This window comes from Durio zibethinus, chromosome 4 (assembly GCF_047325235.1).
Source record: "Durio zibethinus cultivar Kanyao isolate XHJ-2024 chromosome 4, ASM4732523v1, whole genome shotgun sequence".
NCBI classification, from domain to species: Eukaryota; Viridiplantae; Streptophyta; class Magnoliopsida; order Malvales; family Malvaceae; genus Durio; species Durio zibethinus.
Genome location: NC_143165.1, coordinates 35,992,962 through 36,020,883, shown reverse-complemented (window position 1 = coordinate 36,020,883; position 27,922 = coordinate 35,992,962). Strand labels below are relative to the sequence as shown.

Genomic DNA, 27,922 nt, shown 5'->3' with positions numbered 1-27,922 from the left:
CATGTTTAGAGTTGTTAGTCAACAATAATAGTAGTGGCCTTCTTTATATACCGCATGTTATCAACAGTAGAATCTTGATATCAAAGGCCTATATATATCAAAGAAAGCTCGGGTCAAGTGTGACAAGATAAAGCTATAGCAGCAATACATGGATGATCTAGCTCCCAAGCTGCCAGTCTTTATTCTTTCTAATGATTCTCATCAAGTTCTTCATCAAACTATGGTCGACACCAACTCGCCTACAGTCTATTATGAGTTCACAAGCAATCAAGGGCCCTCCTTACAGATTCCTGCATGGAAGCACCAAAGAGATCATAAACATGGGAAATGGAGTCATGATCAGTCCCATGGAGTTATCACATCATGTATTTCCTAAAATTCAGCCTCACGTTTATTCATGGATGAAGCTATATGGTAAGAGTGATCAGCAAGTTTTGAACATTTTGATATTCCTTATATCTGTATAATCAAATCACCGACTACTGTAACATACTGATTGAAGGGAAAAACTTCGCAGAGTCGCTCGGTCCTCATGCTCACTTAGTAGTTACTGAACTTGAGCTAGTTAAAGAAATTCTGAGCAACAAAGCCGGAGCTTATCCGAGGAGGCAGCTCGAAGGTTACTGGAAGATGCTCTTAGGGGATGGCCTTGTATCATCCAGAGGTGAAAAATGGGTTAAGCAACGAAAACTTGCTAACCATGCTTTCCAGGGAGAGAGTTTGAAAGTAAATTCCTGCATTCTTTTCATAAAGAAACCAAATTCTTGTTTCAGTTACTAAATTGTTGTTTGTTTCCTTTCTTGCAATAATCTTGAAGGGTATGATTCCAGCAATGATTGCAAGTGCGGAAGTGATGCTAGAAAGATGGAGAAAACAAGAGGTTAGTGTTGGATCTGAAACAATAAATATAACAATGTAAAAGCAATATATCGCAACAAACTCACAGTAATAGATAACAATCAATAATCAACAATACAGGAAAAATAAAGTACATAAAGATTTACGTGAAAAATCATCAAATGTAGAGGAAAAAATCATGGACCACCAGAAAAATCTCTACTATCATATAATGAATATACAAAGTTCTTCTTTAGTTAAAATTAGAACTAATCAACAACTAGAGAAACAATTAGAGAATCTCACTAAAGAAGTAACTCAATAAATACACTCTCGATTTATTCTTAGAGAGTTTCAAATCCGATTTTTACCATTCAGAATATAAAACTCTGAATCATAAACCTGTTGATAAAATTTCAGCTCAATCAGATCACGGATCAACTTCCGTTCAACCAACTCTTCCTTCTTTTTTTTTCTTTATTTTTTCTAGCTTTTCTTCTTTTCTTGATTTTGCGACACCACTTTAAAACAGTCTCATTTTTTTTTATTAAATAATTAGAGTTTTGTATAAAAAGAAAGATTAAGGCCCATAGCCTTTGATTGGTCGAAAAATCAATTACATGGGACTAGACCATATTTTTCTAACAGTTAGGGAGATGGACTTACTCTAAGAATTCAAGGTTTTAACATCAGAAATACTTGGAAGGTGAGCACATATTTGATATGCTGACGAAGATGGCTCTCATCGTTTCAAGAAATGCTTATAAAATCAGAATTCCTGGCTTAAGTTAAGCTTCCATGTCTTTGACCAATCTTGTGTAACTTAATTCGTTCTAAATCAGTAGAAGGAAACAGAAACCAGCAGTCAAACACTATAAGCTCTAAAGCACACAAGAAGCATTCACCTGATTATTTTATGCCATGATTCAACATTCCAAATGCTTGAAACCTCCTTCTGGTCATCAATTAAACAAATGTGACGAAAATTCTTTCCAAAATTCCCACAAGAATCTTTAAACTATGAATATTTGTCATTTTTTAAGTACATTTATAAATACTACCACAGTAGTTATGCAATTTTGTTTAATTTGATTGAAAAGTTCGGGTTATTGCGGAAAATTTCCGAAAACACATGATGATACTGAATCAGAGAAGCTTAAAAAAGGGATACAAAATTCCATCATGCAGGTGATAAAGAAAAGAGAGGAGACAGAACAGGACAAGTAGACACTACAATGATTTTCTTGGTTTACTGATGAAGGCTTATCATGATACTGATAAAACAAAATCGATATCAGTCGATGACTTGATTGATGAATGCAAGACATTTTACTTTGCTGGACATGAAACAACCACAAGCTCACTCACCTGGACCCTTTTCTTCTGCAATTCACACAGAATGGCAAGACAAAGCAAGAATGGAGGTGCTTGAATTAATTGGCCAACAAAATCCTACTGCAGATAGCATCACAAAATTAAAAAGTGTGAGTAAACCATATATGCTTTTATTAATCTCATTGCATCAAATTGAATTACTTTGATTCACTTTCATATAGATCTAAATTCCTCTCTTATTTCCTTGTAGATCAACATGATCGTTAACGAAACGCTAAGGTTATATCCTACTGTTACTTACATGACAAGGAAAGTTAGTAGGGAAGCCAGGCTGGGAAGTCTTACTCTTCCCAAAGATATTGAGTTGTACATTTCAATTCTAGCACTTCACCATGACCCTTAAATATGGGGCGAAGATGTTCACCTTTCCAAACCAGAGAGATTTGCTGAAGGGGTGGCTAAAGCTACAAAAAATAACGCTACGACATATCTTCCATTTGGTTTGGGACCCCGAACCTGTGTAGGCGCAAATTTTGCACTCTCACAAATAAAGATCGTGCTTTCAATGATTCTGCAACGGTACAAATTCGTTCTCTCCCCAACATATGTCCACTCACCATTTGTGCTCATTACATTATATCCGCAACATGGTGTCAAAGTAATTCTCCAAGAGATATAAATCAGAGTCCTATCTTATGCCTCAAGATGGTGAAGATTGGGGGCAGCACTTATCTACACCTAGACATTCATATCTAGATTTGTGACCTAATTAATGTCCTAAACTTTCTATTCAATATTATAATGCTCAATATTCCCTGTGAAAATATCTTGTAGTAAAAATGGCAAGTAGTCTGGCAAAAATTAGTTTGGTGTCCTTATGCTTATGGTGCAATCAAGATCTTCTATATTGCTGAGGAGTAATTATTTTGTTCCATTTTTCAATTCTAACAGGTGTTTTTTGTTGTTCATGGGCTCACTCTTCACAACTAAACTTCTTTGGGAATAATAGAAAGAATCATCAACTAAATTCATGAGCAAATTGGCTTAAATAAAGCAAACAAGCATGTTTTCTGGTATAATACCCTTGTTACTTGATAAATAACCTGGATAGATTAAACCAGCAACATTTATGATACAATTTTGGACAATAAATCAACTGCTATCAGGTGCTAAACACAACTGACACTACAAGAAATCTGACATATAGTAACGCTCAAAAAAGCATCGGTAAAATCTCAAAATTCATTAGTATAACACCACAAACCCTATATCGATGATTAAAATGTGTATTCTAACGAATTTTTAACCATTAGTATATCCTTTGTCGGTATAAACCTATACTGACTGTTTTTAAGGTATCGAAATAACTTATAAAGATATACTTACGGTTTAAGACCATCAAAAAATGTATATATGTTGGTATAGAATATGTTGTGTATTTCACCGTTATATCTTTTACCAACGGTTAACACCTATCAGTATAAACTTGTATGTTTTAATTTTTCTTGCCTATACCGACGATTAATACTCGTCAATATAGACTCGTATGTTTTATTTTTTTCAACTTATATCGACAGTTAATGCATGTCAATATAGCCTTATGTATTTTAACTTTTACCAATGTTCTGTGATGACTGTCAATATAGCTTGAAATATTTCAATAGTAAAACGTGTCAGTATAAATTTTAAGGTGTCGATAAATTTTTTTTTTTGAATTATATTTTTAATTATTAATATTAATTTATTTATAATCATAATATGATATAGTTTCATATAAAGTAAAAATACATGAAAAAAAATATTTAATAATATTTGAAATAAAACAACAACCAAATTGTTTTATAATCCACAAATTTAAAACAAGTAAAAAACTAACATCATTATACCAAATCCAAAAAAAAAAAAAAAATTAATATCTATAATTGAATGTCTACAAACATGATGCTTAAAGTTTGCATCAAAGAAATCTCTAAGTGCTATTACTAATGGCTGAACCTTAAATCCTCTATATATATTCTTAATAATGTTTTGAAGATTGTTCACATCAAATGCATATTAATCTGTTGCAACTCTTGTTGCAATGTAGGAGCCACACAATTCATTTCCTGATTAGCCAGATTATTATTTAAGAAATTCTTGCAAAAGCGCAACATGCATTAAAATTTCAAAAAGAAAGATTTTTTTTCTATGATGTTTTATCCAAAAGGCCTAAGAATAAGCTACTTACTAGATTAAGAAGAGAAGCTCCTCCTAGCTACATGTTCCATAATCACATTTATTAAGAGGCCACCAATCCATAGTAGAATAGATGGAGTTTTCATCTGTTTTTCCTATTGAAACGATTCCATTAATAAAAATAGTGCTGCTAATAACATTTTCAAGCCCTCTTTTACTTTTTAAAGTGACAAAGACTGGGCCTAGATTCATCCAATACAGTCAAAAATATTAAAAAAAAAATAGACATGCTTGATGACACAAAAGTGAGATGCAAAAAATGAAAAATACCTTTGAGAAATGACGAGAGTCTTGATGCTTTAACTTTGATTCAGCTCTAAAACAAAATGGATACCAATGGGTTTAAGTTTGTAGAGTTGGTGAGAGGTGGAGAGAGTTGGTGAGAGGTGGAGATTAGGCTATGGGTACTGACATGTGGAGAGAGTTGGTGGGAGGTGAAAATTAAATATATAGAGTTGGTGGGAGGTGGAGGTAAAGAAAATTATTTAAATTCATAAGCTTGCCATTTTTTTTGGATTATTCGAGGTATTTTTATACTAAAAATACCTTGAATAATTTTTTACAAAAAATTCAATGTGGTTATTCAAGGCATTTCTGGCCAAAAATATCTTGAATAATTTTGTAAATAAATTTTTATGAAGGGTTATTGAAAGTGTTTTTTTCAAGAGGTTATTGAAGGTGTTTTTAACCAAAAACACCTTCAATAACCCCCTCAATAAATTTTTATAAGGGATTATTGAAAGCTTTCAATAATTTCCTTAATAAAATATTTATGAATGATTATTAAAAATGTTTTTGATCAAAAACACCTTCAATAATTCTTTTCAAAATTTTTTAGAGGATTATTAAAGGCATTTTTGGCTAAAAACGCCTTCAATAATCCCCTCAATAAATTTTTATAAGGGATTATTGAAGGCCTTTTTTTGTCAAAAATGCCTTCAATAATCATTTTCAAAATTTTTTCAGGGGATTATAAAACCGCCTTCAATAATCCTTCATAAATTTTTATAAGGGATTAGAAAAGATTATTGAAGGTATTTTTTGTCAAAAACGCCTTCAATAATCCCCTTCAAACTTTTATATGAATTATTGAAGGCGTTTTTGTTGTTGTGAAGATTATTTAAGTCGTTTTTTGTCAAAAATACCTTCAATAATCCTTTCAATAAAATTTTTTGTATAGATTATTGAAGGCATTTTTGGATCAAAACACCTTCAATATTCTCTCTCCAAAATTTTTTAAATGGATTATTGAATGCGTTTTTTGTCAAAAACATATTTAATAATCTCATTCAATTGTAAGCCAATAGTTTTTTTTTTGTTTTGAGCCTATACTGATCAGTATGTAACATATTTATACCATCAAAAAAAACTTTTTTTTACCGATGGTTAAATAAAGTGTTGATATAAGTATGATATATTCTAATGGTATTAAAAATTCGTTAATAAAAATCTCTTTTATTAACGAAATTTAACCGTCACTAAATAATCCATACAAAAAAAAATTATAGATTATTGAAGTCATTTTTTGTCGAAAACACCTTCAATAATCATTTTTCAAAATTTTTTGAATGGATTATTAAATCATTTTTAGCAAAAAAATGCATTCAATAATCCAATTCAATTTTTTGTAAGCCAATTAAATTTTTTTTTTGTTTTGAGGTTATATTGACGGTTACGTTAATAACCGTCATAATCATCAGTATATAGTATATTTATACTGACGAGTAGTCACATATTGTCAGAAAAAATTTATTTATATCAACGGTTAAATAAAATATTAGTATAAGTATGATATATTTTGATAATATTAAAAATTTGTTAATAAAATTTTTTTTTATTAACGAAATTTGATCATCAGTATAACTAAACGTTAATAAATGAAAAATATTTTGTAGTGTGAATAAGAACCTTGTATATGAATTTGCTTTTCATTTTATTTTTGGAACTAGAAAACAACGGCTGCTACAAGGATTTCTCACCTAAGTATGGCCAAAACTAATCAGAAACCAAACCATGGCAACCGGAAAAGACGATTCTGCTATTGTCAGGTCAGGTAAACAATTAGCTGTCTGATGTGTCACATGATGTAAGTTCATCGTGTCATCGTCAACAAGTAAAACTACAGAAGGTTATTTAAATTGAGTTTAACAAGAAAAAATAGTATTTAATAGAGATATATATTAAGTTATGTATCAGCATTCTGATTAAATTAATGTTCTTCACTAGTTGTGGACGGTGCATTGTCAAATAGTTAATATTTTAGATGCCACATGTCAATAGATAGTACAAGTTGCCGACTTTTATACCTCCATCGACCAGGCGATTATATATGAGAGCTAGAATCTTGATTCTATCATCAGCTACAGCCAGACGAATAGTTCAAAGCCCTTTATATGTACCAAAGAGACTAACCATTGAGGTCATTCAAGTCTAAGTGAAAAGATACATTTGTAGCAGCAATGGGAAACTGGATAATCTATCTCTCAAGTTGTGTTTCTTTGTGCTTTCTATTGATTCTCATCAAGTTCTTAAACAAACTATGGTGGACTCCAATTCAGATACAGTCTTTGATGAGGTCACAAGGGATAAAAGGCCCTCCTTACAGATTCTTACATGGAAGCACCAAAGAGATCATCAACATGGTAAAAGGGGTAATGATCAGTCCCATGGAGTTATCGCATCATGTATTTCCTAGGATTCAGCCTCACATTTATTCATGGATGAGGCTATACGGTAACAATGATCGGCTAGTTAATCCTTGAACTTTAATTTTTTTTTATCTGTATAATTATTATCACTGAAAATTAACATATTGATGAAGGAAAGAACTTCTTATACTGGAATGGACCTCAAGCTCACTTGGTAGTTACTGAACCTGAGCTAGTTAAAGAAATCCTAAACAACAAAGATGGTGCCTATCCAAAGCCAGAGACTGAAGGCTACTGGAAGAAGCTCTTAGGAAATGGCCTGGTATCATCCAGTGGAGAGAAATGGGTTAAGCATCGAAAACTAGCCAACTATGCTTTCCATGCAGAGAGCTTGAAAGTAAATTCCAGCAGGCTACATTCTTTTCATTGAGAAACTAAACTCTTGTTCCAATCACTAAATTGCTTTCTGTTTTCATTTTCATTTTTTCAATATTACTTTAAGGGTATGATTCCAGCAATGATTTCAAGTGTGGGGATGATGCTAGAAAGATGGAGAAAACAAAAAGTCAAGGAAATCGAGTTATTCCATGAATTCAAGGTTTTAACATCAGAAATAATTTCGAGGACAGCTTTTGGAAGTAGTTGCTTGGAAGGTGAAAACATATTTGATATGCTGACAAAGATGGCTCTCATCGTTTCCAGAAATACTTATAAAATTAGAATTCCTGGCATCAGGTAAGCCTCCATATCTTGTTACATATCTTGTATGACTGAACTGTTTCTCAATCTGTAGAAGAGAACAGATAACAGGCAGTCAAATACCATAACTGAATGAGAATTTGAATTTCTGATTACTGCAGAAAGTTGGTGAAAATAGATGATGATATTGAATCAGACAAACTTGAACAAGGGATAAGAAACTCCATTACTCAGATGATAAGGAAAAGAGAGGTGACAGTAACAGGAGAATCAGACAGCTCTAATGACTTTCTTGGTTTACTTATGAAGGCTTATCATGATACTGATAAAACAAAATCCATATCAGTGGATTATTTGATTGATGAATGCAAGACATTTTACTTTGCTGGACATGAAACGACAACGAGCTCACTCACCTGGACCCTTTTTCTTCTGGCAATGCACACAGAATGGCAGGACAAAGCAAGAATGGAGGTGCTTGACTTGATTGGCCAACAAAATCCGACACTAGATAGCATCTCGAAGCTGAAGACTGTGAGCAAACTATCTGCTTCTCTTAATCTCATTGCATTTTGTTCCATTGCATTCACTTTCATATATATAAAAACCCCTCTCTTATTTCCTTGTAGATCAACATGATTGTTCATGAATCTTTAAGGTTATACCCTCCTGTTTGTCACGTTCCAAGGACCGTTAATAGGGAGGTCAGGCTAGGAAATGTTACTCTACCAGAAGATGTTAAATTGATCATTTCAAATCTAGCACTTCACCATGACCCTGAGATATGGGGTGAAGATGCTCACCTCTTCAAACCAGAGAGATTTGCAGTAGGGGTTTCTAAAGCTACCAAAACTAACGCTGCTACATGTTATCTTCCATTTGGTTTGGGACCCCGAAATTGTGTAGGCTCAAATTTTGCCAACACAGAAATAAAGATTGTGCTCTCAATGATTCTGCAACGCTACAAATTCATTCTCTCCCCAACATACATCCACTCGCCAACTGTACGCATCACATTGTATCCGCAACATGGTGTGAAAATAATGATGAAAGAAATATAAACCAGAATCTGTACTCTACTCATCACCACCTACTTGGATTTTCTTTTTACCATTTTCCTTTTTACTTCTTATGAGTTGTATTAGGGTAATAACTTTGCCCCAGGGCCCAAGTGAACATAAATCTTGGCTCAAGCTTTACTCGTGGTTAATTGGTGTTATTCTAAGCCATCAGGGGAATAATCAACATGAATCAGATGCTTCTTCAAGTCTGACGCTTCTTCAAATGTTCAATAGATCACTTAAAACTCTAAAATTAGCAAAGAACATTTCTCATTTTTACAAAATAGGAAGCAAGAAACAGAAGAATAAGAATTATCAACAAATACAAATCTATTATATATACACGATATCCAATGTGAAACACAGGAAAATAAGACTCATTTTTCTGTATTTCCTTCTTGATGAAGATAAGATGATTCAAGAGAAGAAGGCAAAACAAGAGGAGATAGTAGAGGAATCGGATCTTTACTTTGATAGATTAATGAATTAAATGAAGATGAAGACGCTGCTGCAGCTGCTGCTGCTGCTGCTGGTGATGATGATGATGATGATGATTGTAATGAATTTAAACTGCACTCCATTTCTTGTAATGCAGCCCTGCGTTCAAGAGAATCATTAGGCCTCACCTGCAGAGGACGAGGTGCTCGCCTTTGCAGCCTGCTAAGTGACCTTCTAAACACCAGTTCATCTTTGTGAAAACAAACTTGGAAGCCTGCGAACTCAGCACCAGAGTCCTCCATTGACTCTTCTTCTGTTGAAATAGAGATCTTAATTCTTAAGCATTTAAGGCAGACATAAAAAAATGTCTATATTCTATAGATAAGAGAGATATTATACAGAACAATTCTAAGTATATTCTATGGATAAGAGAGACATTATATAGAACAATTCTAAGTTTCTAGCAGATGCTTTGCTTTCCTCAGAATATAGTATGCATCCTTGCCTGGTGATTCGCAAGCATGAAATGGCACGCCATGGGAGAGTTGCAACTTGCAATATCTCTCGAATTAACTGTATAATTTAAACCTCCATGAATAAATTATTTGATATTTCTTAGTTCCAGGTAAGTCAGTCATACATGTGGAGAGATGGGGCTACCCTGTTGCTATACTTTCTTAAGAACTTGGATTTGCATATCTGCCATGTGAGTGAGGAATCAAAGCACACATTTAAAGAACCTAAAGTGTTCAGTGACAAGATCCTCAGAAGCACAGGACATTTCCCGATAGTTTAATTCAATAGCAATTTCCCATTGCGTTTTTTTTTTTTGCCTTTTCCTTTTTTAGTCCATTAGCTTCAAACCAAGGTTTCTTCTTTTCTTTTTGCTTTTCTGTTTTGGATTATCTAATGCTTTGCAATCACAGAATTTATTTGTAACGTCATAATCCCGTATCGAGATGCTTTGAAAATCTGTTATAATATATATGTAGAAGCATGATCCCAAATTTGTGAGAAGTTTGGTAAAACAAAACTATGAGACTTTCAGTTTAAAACAGACAATACCTTACAAGTTGGATACAGGTCTCTACAAATGGTATCAAAGCAATCAACAGTCGGACGGAAGCTAAGTGCTACACAATAGGAGCCACCTCTAGAATCTTAACGTTTGATGTGATCATATGATTTATGTGTGCTTTGTGTTGGGCTTACCCAACATTTGGTGTGACATTTGATATGATTCGATAAATCTGTATATTTTATGTTGGGCTTGACGAGAACATCAAGCTTTAATAGGGGGTGTTTGTAACGCCCAATCTCTGTGATCTATGTGTGCTTTATGTGGCTTACCCAATATTTGGTGTGATTCGGTGGATCTATGTATTTTGTGTTAGACTTGATAAGGACGTCAAGCTTTAACAAGAGAGTTTATAATGCTTCAATCCCACATCAAGATACTTTAAAGATCTGTTATGATATATATATAGAAGCTTAAACTAAAACTTGTGAAGCGTCTTTTGTGAGATAAAACCATAAAATCTTCAGGTCAAAATAAATAATATCTCATAAATTACGTGTGAGTCTCCACAAAAAAAAAAAAATTTATTTTCGTGATTAAATGGACTAATAATTGCTTTTGGTGAATATTGTACATACGTAAACAAAAATTTTCATGCCAGAGTTCTTCCGAGGCCAGGCCCTCTTAAATTCAATGCCAACTTTTTTGGATTTTTGCGCTCTATCCAACCTACTAGGTATTATCCATTTTGACCTAAAAGTCTTATGATTTTATCCCACAAAAAGCTTCTCACAAATTTAGATTTAAACTTCTACATATATATTATAGTAAATCCTCAAAGTATCTTGATGTGAGATTGCTATGATATTTAAGTTGAGATTTAAATCTAAACTCAGATCTCCACAAATGATATCAGAGTTATCACTAGTCATATGAAAGTTAAGTGCTACACGATGAGATCCATCTTTAGAATCTCAACGTCTGGTGTGATCTTGTGATCTGTGTATACTTTGTGTTAGGCTTGTTCAACGTTTGGTGTGATTTGGTGGATTTGTGTGCTTTATGTTAGGCTTGACAAGGATGTCAAGCTTTAACAATGAGAGTTTGTAACGTCCCAATCCTACATCGATATGCTTTAAGAATCTACTATGATATATATATAGAGGCTTAATCTAAAATCTGTGAGGCATCTTTTGTGATACAAAATCGTGAGACCTTTGAGTTAAAGTAGACAACACCTTATAGGTTAGGTGTGGGTATCCATAAATGGTATCAGAGCAATTACCAATTGGACGGGAGCTAAGTGCTACACTATGGAAGCCACCTCTAAAATCCTAACGTCTAGTGAGATTCTGTGATCTGTGTGTACTTTGTGTTGGGCTTGCTCAACTTTTAGTGTGATTTAGTGGATCTATGTGCTTTGATTTATGTGTGCTTTGTGTTAAGCTTAGCCAATGTTTGGTGTGACGTTTAATGTGATTTGATGAATATGTGTACTTTGTATTAGGCTTGACAGAGATGTCAAGTTTGAATTGAGGGAGCTTGTGATGCCTCAATTCTTATGATCTTTGTGTGCTTTGTGGTAGGCTTGACATGAATATCAAGTTTTAATGAGAGGAGTTTGTAACGCCTTAATTTCACATCGGGATGCTTTAAGGATCTACTATTATATATATGTAGAGGTTTAAACTCAAACTTGTGAAGTGTCTTTTGTGAGACAAAACTATGAGACCTTCAAGTTAAAGTAGATAATACCTCGTAGGTTGGATACAGATCTCAACAAATAGACTAAATCTTAAACTTATGAGGCATCTTTTGTAGAACAAAACTGTTAAATCTTCATATTAAAGCAGACAATACTTCGTAGGTTGGGTATAGGTCTTCACAAAATCATTAGAGTGGTGTAACAGAGACGTGATAGGCCCATAACCCATAGGTCCTAGGATCGAAACTCAACTCTGATACATCTATGGAGATTGGCACTCAACTTATGAGGTATTATTTGCTTTAACTGGAACGTCTCACAATTCTATCCCACAAAAAGTACCTTATAAGTTTGTGTTTACATATATATCATAATAGATCTTCAAAGCATCTCAAAGAATCTCATAAGTTTGTGTTTAAGTCTCTACATATATATCATAATAGATCTTCAAAGCATCTCAATGTGAGATTAGAGTGTTACAACTCCCTTCGTTAAAGTTTGACGTTCTCGTCAAGCCCAACACAAACACATATAGATTATAGGGATTAAGGTGTTATAAACTCTCCCGTTAAAACTTGATGTCTCTGTTAAGCTTAACACAAAACACACAGATTCACCAAATCATACCAAAAGTTGGACAAGTGAAGCACAAAGTACATACAAATCAAAGCACCCAAATCTACTAAATCACACCAAACATTAGGCAAGTCCAACACAAAGCATATACAGATCACAAGCTCATACCAAACATTAAAAGTTGAGCAAGCCCAACACAAAGTACACAAATCTATCAAATCACATCAAATATTAGGCAAGCCCAACACAAAGCACACGCAGATCATAGGATCACACCAGACTTAGGATTCTAGAGGTAGCTACATCATGTAGCACTTAATTTTCGTCCGACCAGTGACCTTCTAATACCTTATGTGGAGACCTGCACCCAACTTACGAGGTATTGTTCACTTTAACTTGAAAGTCTCATGATTTTATTTTACAAAAAGTACCTCACAGATTTGGGATTAAGCCTCTACATATATATCATAGCAGATTCTCAAAGTATTCCGATATTGGATTGAGACATTATAAACTCTCCCTATTAAAGCTTGACGTCCTTGTCAAGCATAATACAAAGCACACACAGATCACAAGATCAAACATTGAGATTCTAAAAGTGGCTCTCACCGTGTAGCACTAGCTCCTGCAGGATTTTAACGATGGCTCCCACCATGTAACACTTAACTCCCGTCCGACTAGTGACCTCTCTTTTACCATTTATAAAGGTAACCTCTTTGATACCATTTATGGAGACTACACCACATTTTCGTTGTGCTAGTCTGATGATTTTGTAAAAATTCACACCCAATTTATAAGGTATTATCTATTTTAACTTGAAGGTCTAACAGTTTTATCCTACAAAAAGCTTCTCACAAGTTTAGGATTAAGTCTCAACTTATATATCATAGCAAATCCTTATAATAATTTGATGTGGGATTGGAGTGTTATAAGCTTCTCTCGTTAAATCTTAATGTTCTCGTCAAACCTAACACAAAGCGCATAGATCTACCTAATCACATTAAACATTAGACAAGTCCAACACAAAACACACACAGATTATAGAATCACACAAGATGTTGAGATTTTAAAAGTGACTCTTACTATGTAGCACTTAGCTCTCGTAGAATTTTAGAGGTAGCTTTCACAACGTAGCATTTAACTTTCGTTTGATTGGTAATGGCTTTGATACTATTTGTGAAGATCACATCCAATCTGTGAGATATTATTTATTTTAACCAAAAAGTCTTATGATTTTATCCCACAAAAAGTACATCGCTAGTTTGAAAATCACTAGTTTGAAATTAAGTCTCAACTTATATATCATAATAAATCTTTAAAATATTTCAATGTAAGATTGAGATGTTACATTATTAATACATAGACATGATTTTACTGCAATTGCCATACCAAACTTTTTTTCTTCCATAAACTCTGTCCAACAAACGACATGTTAGGTTAATTTGATTGTTAAAAAGTCTGGGGCATGACATGTAGTGATGGTTCATCAGTTAAAAGCACTTATGTTATCTTTCCCCTTGTCCCTTTTCTCCCAAGATGCATGGATGCTTATAATTCCTCAGATATACTTAGGTAGCATGCTGTTTCAGTCAGGAAAGAACAGTGATTGATGTAGTTGCCCTTTCTCAAGTAAAAAATCCAGCAAAGAAATGAGATTCAGTTAACAAAAAACATATAGAACATGAACCCAAGCCTTAACCCCATTTGATTCTTGCAATTACCTTTAACAATTCACGTCTTATAAATTTAAAATTCAAATTTTAGTACTATACTTTTCATCATCATGTTATGTTCTCTTTTGTGTCAAAAAAAGATAAAAACATTTTTTTTTATTATTTTATGATGAAAGTGTGTAGATCCACATTAAATCTGAAAAATATTATTTATTTTGACAAAAAATTTTATCATTTTATCTCATAAAAAATACCTCATAAATTTAAATTTTTTCACTTTAAAATCAAGCTCAGTCCAATCACACTTTTTTTTTTTTTTCATCAAATTGCATCTAACAGTGCAACCATGACGATTTTGAACAGCTAGAAGTCTAAAATGACGAAGTTAAAGAGAATTCAAAAGGCTATCCATGCCACCTTTAGCATATCTTTTGCAAGATGCAAACATTGCTGGAAAGACAACCACATATTGGTTTTGTTTACGCCAATTATCTGGCTACTTCGTGGGATTCGTTTTTATCATGCTGACCTCCTGCTTCAGGTGGCGCATCCAACTTCGCATACGATCCGATGAGCCACGTGGCAGCACCTGCAATCGTGTTGCACGCCAGGCAATAAATCATATAGTGTGGAGAAGAGTATCATTGAGTGTGGACAAATATAATTCGAAAAGAAGACAGCATTTTCCCTTCATTTTCTTCCTTTCCACACTATAGGTTGGGATATTGGTTTGTTTTATATTGAGCTTTTCATACTCACATTTTCCACAGCATTTGGTCGGAAGGAAATGATGAAAATCGCTTTCGATTGGACTAGAAGGGTTCGGATGGAAAAAAGACTTAATCAACGACTTGGCTATTCATAAAGGCTTCAAGACTCCAATAGGGACTACGATTTTTAGACAAATAAACCACCAACCAAGTGAAGATTGGTCAAATTCCATTTTGGCTGGCTGCTAAATAGTTTAGTGGATCATAGCTGAATATATCAAATTAACAACTAGAAATGAGAAAACGATTCAAGGATATTATCTAAATAGAAAGGCATAGCCTAAAAAAAGCGGGCGAGGTGGGGTTTCCACAAGCTAAACCCATCTCTAAAAATGCGTGTTGCCATCTCAGAGTGATCGGTGATGTTAAAGGTTGGCATCCAAATCTTGGTATAGAACTTGGAAATTCGAGAAATGATTGTTACCAACACCAAAGCCGCCATCCTTATTTGCGCGTGTAATGGCTGATTCGGTGGGATGATCAGTCAGTGTAGGTAGTCTCCCACCAATTAAAAAATGCAATGGAAATTTCCAATGGCCTCATTTTTCTTCAAACAGTTCTAATTTAATTGGTTTGATAATCTTTATGGCAAGTAAGCTATAGATTTAATCTATGACATGGGTCCAAAATTATAGTCAACACATGTAACCTCAACTTGTCATTAATACAGAATAAAAATAAAGATAAACAAGATAACCCAATGAAGAGATTCCTTTTGTACAAAACTAAGAACTCGTTTCATTTTCTGCTTTTGTGGAACCGACTTTAGATTGGATACACGGTTAAAGAAAAGGGCTAAAGGGGGTGAGCTGGGAAATTTACAGGCCCTTCGGTTTCTATCTATGGGTTTCCTTTGCCAGAACTGATAAATGATTCCTCGATTTCAATCCTGCAACAGCTAAAAACAAGATCTATGGTAGGATCTAGGCTAAGTGGGTTTTGATTTACATGTGGAGGGAGCTAAATATATTCCTTAAGAATGATACCTAACCAAGCTGAAATTGACAAAAGATCTTGACTTGAAGAGACCACCAAAAAGGAATCTAGTTGGAGATTCCTGAGAAACTGATTTTAAGTCTTCAAGGCTGCCTTTAACTTTTAGTATAGTCTGCCCAATTGCTTGCCGGATAGAATCTATGGTCTTAGCATGAACAGGATACCCTGATGCATCACGAACATAGAATGTGTTAACAGCTTTGCCTGCTTTTGTTGTCACTTCTGCTCGTGTGACAGTGAGGCTATTCTCCCGGAAGATTCGAGTAAAATCAGATAGCAATCCAACTCTGTCTGTTGTGCAAAGTTCTAACTTTAAACCCTGGAAGAGACAAGTTAATTAGTAATACTAATGAAAGGAAACCCTTATAGCAACAATAGAACAGCAAAAGAGTAAATATCTGACAGAATAAACATCATCCATAAGGGAGACAACTAGATATTAGATACCATAATTTGACAAAAGAGTAAACATTGGAGCAGCAAGAGATCTATGACAACTTATAATGATTCCTTCAACATCATTTAGGTAAAATAATGTGATTGTCTAAAACAAAAAATCAAGAACACACTCCCAAATTCTGATATATGAAAGTGCACCCACCTCAGACACCCTTCTCTCAATTGCTGCTTCAAGACATTGAGTTACTCTTTGTCTCTCTGCCTCTGATTTCACAGGGGATCCATCTATATGTCGAATATAATATTCCTAAAACAAAAAAGGTAAGAAGCAAAGTAATTAGAACAAAATGAAATCAATATAAACAGAACCAACTTTCAATCCCGAACTCACAAGTAGAAGCTAGGCATTGAAAGAAGAATAGCATTACCTGATAAGACTCTGGCCCCTCAGTACCAATGTTAGCATGAAACACTACATAGTCCATATCTGTCAAGGTGCAAACCGTATCGAAGAGAAGTTTTGGTCTATCTTTGCACCTAATCGTAACCACAGAATAGTCCTTATCATACCAATTAACAACATTCACATTCGGCCTTTGCCTGTCATCCAAGACATCATCACCGGTTCGCTCATAATCCCTATCAGCAAACATCATCTGGTGAAGCCTTCTCTCAGTATGTGTGACTGAATGAGAGACTGCAGTTTTGGCTAAACTGGATTTGTTGCTTCCCTTAAGTACATTGCAAAGAAGTGTCTTTATCCTAGATAGCCTTTCGGGGTCACTTATTGCGGTTCCTGTTTCCTCATCAGTCACTTGCATCACAGCCGCAGCACGTGTATTATGTGTCCACAATTCAGCATTCACTATATTGCATTTAAGATGCCTAAGGACAGCACTCACTTCAGATAGCAATCCTGGTCTGTCACTTCCTATTAACTCAATTGCGGTATGGTCCATTGATTGCTTCACCCCAACGGATCTCATTAAAGATGTGAAGCAAGATTCTGGCCCTAGAGACTGAAGACAAAACCAACAATCAGATAGGCATCTACACAGAAGCAGGAAAAATAAAAAATAAAAATAAAAGAAATAGGAAAATCAATTGCAATTTTTACTGCTTACCTTCGTAATATAATCTAGAATCCCTTCATCTATGATTTTGTTTCCATCTTGATCAGTAACATTAAAAACTGGTTAAAAAACCCAAAAGCAAAATTTTGAGAATCAATTGACTACTTGGTTGACAATTTGATAGTTAACAAAAATACTGTTTTATTTTTAAAAACACAAAAGGAGATGAAAAATCTTACCATCCATGAACCAATTGCCATCAGAAGATATGTAGGCTTTAACGATGATAAGGTTAAGATCAGTAAGGATTTGTACAACCTCAAGAAGGATCCCATGTTTGTTTGCACTGTCAACCTGCATTACAAAATTGAATAAGTACCAAAAGCTACCATAAAAAGGGGAGATGGTCAAAGAGTACCCAAAAAAAAAAAAAATCAAAAGGTCATACGCGAATCACTGTTGCATTCTTGCAGGATTCATTATCAATCACAACCCTGACAAGAAAGGTAAATAAATATTACTTCAGGTTTCCAATAACTGTAATGAAAGTACAATAAAGAAGATGATTTTTTGCTTACCTGGGTGGATTCATTCTTCTAATTAATTTCTCATATTCATCATCCATGTCATGTGAAAAGCTCATGTTCATCTCTAAAAAGAGAAAAAAGAAATCAGCCAATGACATAAACTAAGGATATTACTTCAAAATAAGAGCATCCAATCAGAAATAATTAAAAGGAACGTTTGCAAAACCTTAAAAGGACTTGATTTTTGGGGGGTAAGGCCTAGAAAAGCACCTCTTGAAAACACATGAAGAAAAAGAGGGCATATGAAAGAGAAAGAAAGGAGATTAGGAAGGTGGGGGTAAAACTTAAAAACTCTCACCAGGAGAGAAAAGAAAAGTAAGGCAATTAAGAAAAAGAAGAGACAGAATTTTGACTAAACCAAGCCAAAAAAAAGCCAATCAAGACTTGAAAAAGTCATAGCCGAAAGCCCCATCAACCCCCAAGAAAAAAAAAAAAAAAAACAGTTGGTTTCAAGCCATTGAAAAACTTGAAAAGAAGAAAACCCAGTACTAGAAAGTCAAGCACAAACGCCATAGCATAAGATTCCAGCCCTAAAAGCTTCGAAAATTTTCAAGAAGAAAAAACATAACTAACAAAACCCACTCTCAAAAACAGAGATAGAAGCACAAGGGCCTACCCATTAGAGCTTTTCTTGAGAAATTTGAGATCTGGGATAACCAAAGTTCCTCTTTTTTTGCAATAGTATGAATGATGATAAAAGGAAAACAAATGCACAACTCTATTTATATACTAAAAAAAGAATTTTCAGCCTCCCCTGAATCCCCCCACTCTCATGAAGGTAAGAAAATAATTAAAAATATCACGAAAAATTATAACTATTTGACAAATAGTAACAACAATTCTTCATGAATCAGAATCAGACACACTCCGACACGATACTCCAAAAACCTGCAACTTCTCAAAGTACCACTCCTTCAATTCACACTCTCTCTGTCTTTTTTTCTTTTTTTTTCCTTTTGTTTTTTTTTTCATTTTCCTCTGCATAAAAGAAAAGAGAAAGGCGTAATTTAGCAAAGAAACACAGCGGCGTAGTTTAAAGAAGAGAAGGTGGGCAGGCGGTGCTAAAGTGCGCTCATTACATGGTAGATTAACCTACGTGTTAATTGAGGCGGCGGTTTGAGACTGACTAGAGGCGGTTGATCTTCCGAGGTTTGTGGAGAGAACCGCGGTTGTTTTCAATTAGCTGTCTTGTTGCCATTGGTTGGCTTTAGATATTAAGTCGTCTTAAACTCCCGTGGAACCCTAGCCTTGGATTAAAAAAATTAGATTTTTTTTTAGCCCTAAATCAGCCCATCACGCACCACTTCTTTTTTGTAATTTGATAAACTAATAGTTTAAAGCCCAATTATTTTCATTATGTACGAACAAGTTAAAAAATAGTACATGACATGTTATATCTTAGTAGTTACATCAACAGCATTACAGTTGCCACATCATCATCGTTTATACGAGATTTCAAGATAGATAATCATATATTAAGTTAATCACATCATTATTTATGATATATAAAAAAAATATAAATAAACATTTTCATAAAGCCTTTTAAAGATATTAATCTTTTCAATACGATGCAAATGGACTCTTGAAGATATTAAGGGCAATTGACTACTTTCTCAAATAGAATATCCAAATCATGAGCACTTGCTAGGACAATCAGATGCTCAATGATAGTTGCTAGAGCTTACTCCCTTATTACTTCATTCCAAAATTTATTCTATATTTTCAATACACATGCATTTTATATGATTAAAAATAATATTTTTACTTTAATATAATTTAAAAAAATATATTAAGTTTTTATAATATATACAACAAGTTTTACCTTCAGTATCTCCTGATCTTTTTCTTTGTAATAGATCTAACACACTCTTCAATTCAATGTCTAGTAAACTCTTCCATCACCAAACCAGAAATTAAATCAATATGACACATCAATTAAAGTTATTTAAGTGATAAATTAATTCATTAAATGGCTCAAAACTTTGATTTACATTGATAAGATAATTTTAAATGGCATGTCATATTTTAATTTGATGATTCCAAAAGTTTGTAGTTGACAAGAAAATAAATAAAGATAATGAAAAACATGTGGAGAAAATTATTTAGTACAAAGTACTAATCAAGAAAACACATTGGTGATAAAGGATTACTTTCATTTATTGTTATTTTATAGTTGAACTTAAAGTAAGGTCTTTGACAAAATCATATAATTAAAGAAAAGATTTTGTTATCGAGTTTAAGATTATCATATTAAGTTAATTATAATTTTTGTTCAAATGCATTGAAATTCACCATATTAACCATGAATTAGTGTATTTAATAAAATATGTTATTATAAATAAAATATTAACAAATCTTAAAGAGTGTTCTTATTTCGATACCTAGTTCAATTCTCTTTATTTTTTATTATTTTTTTAAAATTTTTTGTGACATCTTAATCTTACATTAGTAGATTTTAAGAATTTATTATAATATATAAATAAAAAATTAAATTCAAACTTATGAGATGCCTTTGATAAGGTAAAATCATGAGACATTTAGGTCAAAGTAGATAATACCTTACAAATTAGACGTAAATCTCCACAAAGAATATTAAAATAGTTACCAGTCGAATGAGAGTTAAATGTTTGCATTGTAAGGGCTACCTCTAAAATCTTACAGGAGTTAAGTGTTATACGGTGGTAGCCACCTCTATAATCTAACCAATATCTGGTGTAATATTGGTTATATGATTCCGTGTGTACAATTCTATAATTTTGTTTGTGCTTCGTGTTGGCTTGATAAGGACGTCAATTTTTAACAAGAGAGTTTGTGACACTCTAATCCCATATTGAAATATTCTGAATATTTGTTATGATATATAAATAGATGCTTAAATCCAAACTTATGAAGTATCTTTTATGAAATAAAACTATAAAATTTTTAGAGCAAAACGAATAATATCTCATAAATTGGATACGAATCTCTATAATTTTAACCATCATTATTTACAATTTCGATACATAAGAGACAATAGTTATGAAAATTCGGCTTTGAATTGTTGTAATCCTTATCGATTAATTATATTGTTATTAATTACATTGTCATATGCCATTTACGGTTAGGTAAAAAGAAAATGGTTCACCATTTTTTTTTTCATTTGTACAAATAAGGAAGCTTACCTTTAAATTCCCAATAATTCTTTGAACTTTCTCATGTACTTGCCATAAAAACAAAAAAAAAAGAAGGAAATGACTGCATAGAAGCAAAGTGAATTGTAATTGGAAAGAAGATCAAACTAGTCGATCACTTCCTTAATTGTTGATTTATTCCAAATGCACTTCACTAAGTAAATTAATGGTGCAATAATTTTGAATAATTGGAACTATGTTTATTCATTTTTTGTCTTTTTTTAACTATAGACCCACATCGAGTAACTTATAATATAAATATTTGAAAAAAAAATGTATATATGTATAATATTATAGTGGAAACAAGTTGAATTTGAATATATCAATTTTTTTTTCTTAATTTGATTAAGGATTTAATAATACTCAATTTAAGTTTCAAGTTTTAAAATCATGTTAAGTTCGAGTTTTAAAATGTTGATTCTATAATATCATGACATTGTGAAAAGAAAAAAAAAATCCATATTAACATTATTCAACACACAATTTCCTTATAATTAATCCTATATATCACTTTCAACTTGAAAGGTGACAAGCGCAAAATCTATAGTAAGCAAAACAATATGAAACAACAAAGGCAAATTATAGGCAACATGTTTATTCCATTATCCCTAAATCTCAAACAAATTAAGAACATATATGGGTCATAAAAATTATAGCTTTTTTGTGGGTTATGAATGCCACCACAATGTTAGGCAAACCCATGTTGGCTTGCCTCTATTACTTCTCTAGCTCCAACATATAATCAATTACAAGTGCTCTAAAAACATTTTTTAAATTAATATATTAAATAATTAAAATTCATAATATTAATGGTTAATTATCATATTAAATAAAGAATATTTCAATTAATTTTAAAAAATCCTCTTAAAACACTAGTTAACAAAATCATATATTTATGTAAGTAATGGTGTTGGTGCACCCTTACCCCACCCTCGCATGTCTTAAGCTGTGCATGCCGGGCTCTTGTCCCTTTCACTTGCCAGCCCTGTCAACTCCTCTTTTATTTTATTTTATTTTTAATTTTTGGATTGAATGAACCTGGATTCGTTCTTAATCAGCAACAGCAAAGCAAGACACAAAGTCAGACACAAAGTCAGACACAAATTTTTTAGTGTTTTTGTTTTAATTTTTCATGTTTGTCCTGTTATGTGAAAGGCTCATGGTCGGAAAGGGTCAGGATTTGAGAATAAATAAATACCAGATGCTTGTTATCTTGTATTTATTGTTTGAGATTCCAACTACTGTCTTAGTCAGACACGTGTAATTCTTGAAGTTCTATCATTTTTCAGGAATTGTTGTTCTAATCCCTAATGAATTTAAGCAAAATATTTGTAGAATAGTAGAGAATATGAATAACCGGCAAACTCCTGTTTAACTTCCATAAAGTTGGGTGACAGTTCCTAGTAATTTGTTCAGCTCCCTGGTTGATTAGTTTATATTAATTCTAATCTTAATTATTGACCCCTCAAATCATTAAAAATCGAATATATTATAAACCATTACTTAGTTTTTGGTATTTAGGACCATTAGAAATTAAACTTTGATCACTGAAATTGTTGGTTATAAACAGTTAGTTGTGTCTTGATTTTTTGTAAATTTTGTTGTTTGAAAAGAGGATTCGAACTCTGCTTTTTGAGTAGAAAAGCATGCGCTAATCATCGAGCCAAACATTCGAATACAAATATTGCTCCCCTGATGTAAATTAAGCATTGTAATGTTGTTCGACCTAATTAAATCCAGCCATATATAGCAATTGATTTAAAAGAACAAACAGGTGATGGTGAGGGAACCGCATGGTGTTGGTACTGCGACATCTATTGTATGAGCAGCACTGGTTTCAAAGGCAGCTGAAATTCCATGTGACAGGAGCATGGCAAGGTGTAGAAATGGGGCCATGATCTGAGTGGGCTAAAATGAGTGAACATGTGTAATTGGATAGAGGCAGCTGCTGGGGAGAAACCAAACTCTTGGGATATGCGTTCATCATCATCACCAACTGATAATAATTACAGTATTCCCATAGTTTTTCCCATTTTCATGGGAATTTTCTGACCATGTAACCTTTGTCATAGACTTAAGGGGAGTCCTTAATCCTACATCGAACATAATAGGAGGGTCACTGAAGTATAAAAGGGTTCACACCATTTTCGTCTTGTGAGGCGTCTTTTGTAGGATAAAACCGTGAAGTCAGGGAGCCAGAGCGGACAATACCTCACAAAGGTGTGAACCGTGACGGTTAGGCTGATTCGAGACGTCGGAAGGGTGATGCCCAGGTCCCGGAGCTGCACGAGTTCGGAGCTTAAGTCTCGACCTGTGACAAGTGGTATCAGAGCTAGTCTTAAACAGTTCGATCTACGCCAAGTTCCTCGAAGGAGGTAGGCAGGGTGATCAGCCTCCGTGATGAAGGCGTCACGAAGTTGAGTGCGAGAAAATGTCACGGACCTAAAGAGGAGTCCTGAATCTCACATCGAACATAATAGGAGGGTCACTGGGGTATAAAAAGGTTCACACTATCTCCACCACTTTTTGTAAGATAAAACTGTGAGGTCCGTGAGGTCAGGGGACCAGAGCGGATAATACCTCACAAGAGTGTAAACCGTGACGGTTAAGCTGATTCGGGATGTCGGAAGGGTGAATGCTCAGGTCTCGAAACCGCACAAATTTAAAGCTTAAGTCTCGACTCATGACACAAGTGTTGTCCTAATCAACCATGTTTGAGGAAATGTATATGCCGTGTATATTACCCCACTTGAAAGAAAGAAAGAAAGAAATTTAAGATGGCTGATCTTGGAAATGATATCCCTTTCACAACTGCCCAAGCATCTGGTTTACTTGGGACAACAGAAATTTGAGGGTTGTAGGCAGGTGTTCATTTGAGTTTCAAATTATGTTTTTTTTCAGAAAGTGATTTGAAATGAAGCTACCCAAATTTGTATTTGTTGGAATAAATCATTTGTCTTCATTTACCATAAAAAAATATGATAGAAATTGAGTTGAAAATATAATTGGTTAAGAAAAATATTAAAATTATATTATATAAATATGAAAAATAAAAAATTAGGAAGAACAAAATTTAGTGGTGGTTTTCCAATATTATGTCATTTCACAACACCATAAACAAGGACCCCTTTTCTAAAAATAGGGGTCAAAAGTTGAAGCAAACATCACCCCGAGGAATTGGCAACAAAAAGTATATTTTCTATTAATTTTCCTTTTTTTATCCAAGAGAAATACAATAAATATAGATTTGGTAAAAAAGGCGACCAAACATTTGGCAACGTCACCGCTATTTCAACTTTGCCAGCTTTCAGCGACGTGGATGCTTAATTGGCAACGACCCTTTGGATGCTCCAAAAGACCTTCTGAAAAATTATTTTATAAATATATAAAAGAAAAAAAGAAAAGAAAATCATGAGTGACAGCCATGCTGGCTCCATATGTATTTCTGCTCACGGTGTCTGCCCTCTGCGTCGTGTCACATGCAACTTTTCTACTCCCAAAGAATTTAAACCCATAAAAAAAGGAAAAAAATTGTTCAGTAAAATATGCTTTGCTGACAAAGAGGTCGGTATCAGTTTTCAATCCTCAATTGACTTTTGACTGAACATATTTTATTTTTTTAATGTATTAGCGACGGTTAACTGTTAACAGTAGGTTTGGGAGGAAAGGTATTGAATGATGGTTATGGTTATGGAAAATGTCAAGTGGTTCTCCGTTGCTTGAGTGATGGGAAACGTTGAATAAAGTGGAGGGCTGGCTGTGGCTTTCGAGAGTGTTGGATTTGAAGGATATTGAGTATGATGATGAGAAGGTCTGATTTCTTTTGTTTTGTATATTGTCACTAATGATTGTGGTAATATCTAAAATTAAAGGATAAGTTAAGGATGAAAAAAAAAAAAAGAGAAAATCAAAAATTAATTTGAAATTGTAGTATACGATTTAGTTTAGATCGATTTTTTTATTCGATTTGGATTAAATTTATAAAGTAATTTCGGATCAAATTTTATATTGAAAAATAAATTTTTAAAAAAATCAAATTGAATTGAATTATAATTTTTTTAGTTTTTATATATTTTTAAATTTTTATAAAATAAAAATAATAATTTTATATTAAAATTTACTCAAATTATTAAAATTTTATGTTAAAATAATATATAAAAAATTATAAATTAAAAATTGACAAACCAAATTGAATTAATAAAATTTGATTCGATTTAGTTCGAATCAAATAAAAATTTGACTCAAATCGAATTTTAAAATTTTATAATATTATATAATATCCATAAAAATAGAACCAAATTAATTTGATTCAAACAGTCATCATCCTAGGATAAGTTATTTTTCTGTTTTTATTAATTAATAACAAGATAAATCACACAAAAAAAGGAAGAATCAAATTCTGTAATTTTCTTAATTTTTAACTTACTTTTAAATTTTTTATTTTTGTTTTTATCTTATTAAATAATACATTATTGGCATAAATTTCTCAAATTTATAATCTTTAATCACTAATTTCTATATCATGTCAAATAATTTAAATTTAACAAAGAATCTACATAGTTGAATCCTTAATCTATGGGCGTAAGAGAAATTAATATTAGGGATCATATAATATATAGAAAAATAAATCTATTTATATTATTTTAAAATTTTTAATAATTTTATACTTTTTTAATTGTTAATTTTAAGAAATCTAAAAATAAGAGAGATAAATATACTTATGTAAATTCATTCTTACACACACACACACACATATATATATATATATATATATATGATTTGCCAAGCATACATTTATTAATTATTATACACCTTGACAGCATGTGAGTGCCACAAAGGAAAGGACAGAGGAGTAAGGACTGGTCCAAAAAAGGGCCGAACAATAGTAACAGGCATAAGCCCATAAGCCCTCTTTTGTGAGCTCAATATCCCCATCTTCCCCAACTCAAATTGTTCGACGAAAAGAGTAAAAAAGTTTCATCAGTTAGGCTTCATGTTGGAGGTGGTCTATATATTCCCGCACTGCCCTTTCATATTTAATGAAAATGGTATTTTGACTGTAACTTGTAAGCTTTATTAACTGTGTTCATGAGTCAAATCGAGCCTATTAGATAAAAAATGTTAACCCAGAGCCATGCTACTTCTCTTCAGTAATTTGGTCTAGTTTTTCCATCATCTGAGGAGTGGAATGATTCTTAGCATCTGCAATCTCACCTCTCCTGAAAAATGCCTTGTACTCCTCACCGTAGGCTAACTTTCCAGTCTTGTTCATCTCCAAATTGCTTAAATTGTCGAAGCTACATAGCCTCAATATATCATCCACCTCACTACTTGTCTCTTCTTATGACGAAAATGGGCATCCCAGGAACTGAGCCACCCTCATCAACTGGGCTTTGAGCTGCTCTTTTACTTCCTCATACTTCAAGACTAAGACCCTTCGAGGCTTTTCCAAGTTTTCTTTCCAATAACCCAAAACATGGTCCAAAAAGGGTTCATACAAACTCACAACTTCTGCTAAATTTATCGAACGTCTCTTCAAGAGAATCCTCACCCATATCGTTCATTCTCAGTTTGTTTGTGAAAAGCCAAAGCGATACAAAAGTATCCTTCGGATTACTGCATAAATACAAAAGCTTACAGGCAGAATTCTTGACACAGTCTGGCAATGAAACAAGGGGTAAGTAAGTTCCAGATAGCCTTGGAAAAGTAAAGGTGGTGAAATCAGCAACCTGGCTATCAATGTGTTTATCAAGGCAAAAACAAGGGCCTTTAACCAGGTTGCCCCTGATTTGGAAGTGGTAACAAGGAGGATATCAGTATCCTTAGCTTGAAAGTGGTTTTGACTTGTCAGAACTGCTTGCAACTGATGAGTAGTGTGCCGAAAGCCCTGATACTGATGGAGGTGCTTCGCAACCCAACCTTTCTCAGTCCGTAGTTAGGATATAAGCTGCCTGCATTCTTGGGTGAGACCGTCTTCCAGAAGGTATTTGGGAAGAGAAACAGGAGGTAGATCATTGGACAATGGACAAGCTGGTTCAAGTATGGGCATGGTCATTGGCTTACTGCTGGCTTGAGTGTAGCAATCTTTTTGTGGTAATGAGGATATTAGATGACTGGATTGTTGCTTGTTACCCTCTTCTGGCAGGTATTTAGGGAGAGAAACAGGATCAGATAGATCGCTGGGAAGTGAAAAGATTCAGTTATAGGCACGATTTTTTTGCCACATTGACTTTAAGTTGGCAACCGCTAGTGGTGGGCAGATAGCTATGTATAGATGGTTTTCAGCACTGTTACATTGGACGAATTGTAGAACACCCTATCTGATAGCAAAAGAAACCATGCTTGTGGGTATAATTAAAGTGGTAAACTGAGTTGGGGGTTTGACAACAAATTTGAATTTTTGATAAATTTAATTATTATACACAAGAATATGTCATATGTATAAGAGAAAATTGCTCTTTGATGAGATATCTTAATATTTAATATAAAAAAATTATTGCATTCTCTTACAATAAAAATTTTAAATTTAACATTCAAATGAGTAAGGAAACATATAATCTCTGAGTATAACAAAAGAATAAATTGAATTAGATTCCGAATTCAATTATATAATTTCCAACATTTTATGAGACAAATTTTTATAAAAAAGTTTGTGAATTTATTAGTGGAATTATAAGAATTATAAGTATTTTTTTAACATAT

General features: G+C 33.3%; 3 protein-coding genes and 2 pseudogenes across 4 annotated transcripts; 2 read left to right on the top strand and 3 right to left on the bottom strand.

The window, feature by feature from the left end:
• Window positions 1-152: 152 nt before the first annotated feature.
• LOC111288339 (cytochrome P450 CYP749A22-like) lies at window positions 153-3,135 on the top strand (annotated as a pseudogene). Its single transcript, XR_016341820.1, has 6 exons — window positions 153-414; window positions 503-726; window positions 818-915; window positions 1,494-1,637; window positions 1,938-2,321; window positions 2,423-3,135. The product of XR_016341820.1 is annotated as a cytochrome P450 CYP749A22-like (transcript).
• A 3,176-nt stretch (window positions 3,136-6,311) lies between these two features.
• On the top strand, window positions 6,312-9,005 carry LOC111287819 (cytochrome P450 CYP749A22-like). Its single transcript, XM_022878488.2, has 5 exons — window positions 6,312-7,140; window positions 7,229-7,452; window positions 7,558-7,790; window positions 7,916-8,288; window positions 8,384-9,005. The coding sequence occupies exons 1-5, from the start codon at window positions 6,867-6,869 to the stop codon at window positions 8,813-8,815; spliced, it is 1,536 nt and encodes a 511-aa protein (XP_022734223.2). The 5' UTR covers window positions 6,312-6,866; the 3' UTR covers window positions 8,816-9,005.
• Window positions 9,006-9,131: 126 nt separating this feature from the next.
• Window positions 9,132-9,894, bottom strand: LOC111287818 (uncharacterized). Its single transcript, XM_022878487.2, has one exon. It carries the CDS (start codon window positions 9,553-9,555, stop codon window positions 9,193-9,195), a length of 363 nt encoding a protein of 120 aa, XP_022734222.1. The 5' UTR covers window positions 9,556-9,894; the 3' UTR covers window positions 9,132-9,192.
• Window positions 9,895-15,624: 5,730 nt separating this feature from the next.
• Window positions 15,625-19,174, bottom strand: LOC111287898 (ACT domain-containing protein ACR4-like). Its single transcript, XM_089760094.1, has 8 exons — window positions 18,667-19,174; window positions 18,042-18,114; window positions 17,912-17,957; window positions 17,703-17,817; window positions 17,515-17,582; window positions 16,819-17,409; window positions 16,593-16,697; window positions 15,625-16,310 (listed from the first exon to the last, which is right to left on the bottom strand). Exons 1-8 carry the CDS (start codon window positions 18,668-18,670, stop codon window positions 15,969-15,971), a joined length of 1,344 nt encoding a protein of 447 aa, XP_089616220.1. The 5' UTR covers window positions 18,671-19,174; the 3' UTR covers window positions 15,625-15,968.
• A 7,183-nt stretch (window positions 19,175-26,357) lies between these two features.
• LOC111288476 (cytosolic sulfotransferase 13 pseudogene) lies at window positions 26,358-27,552 on the bottom strand (annotated as a pseudogene).
• Window positions 27,553-27,922: the final 370 nt, after the last annotated feature.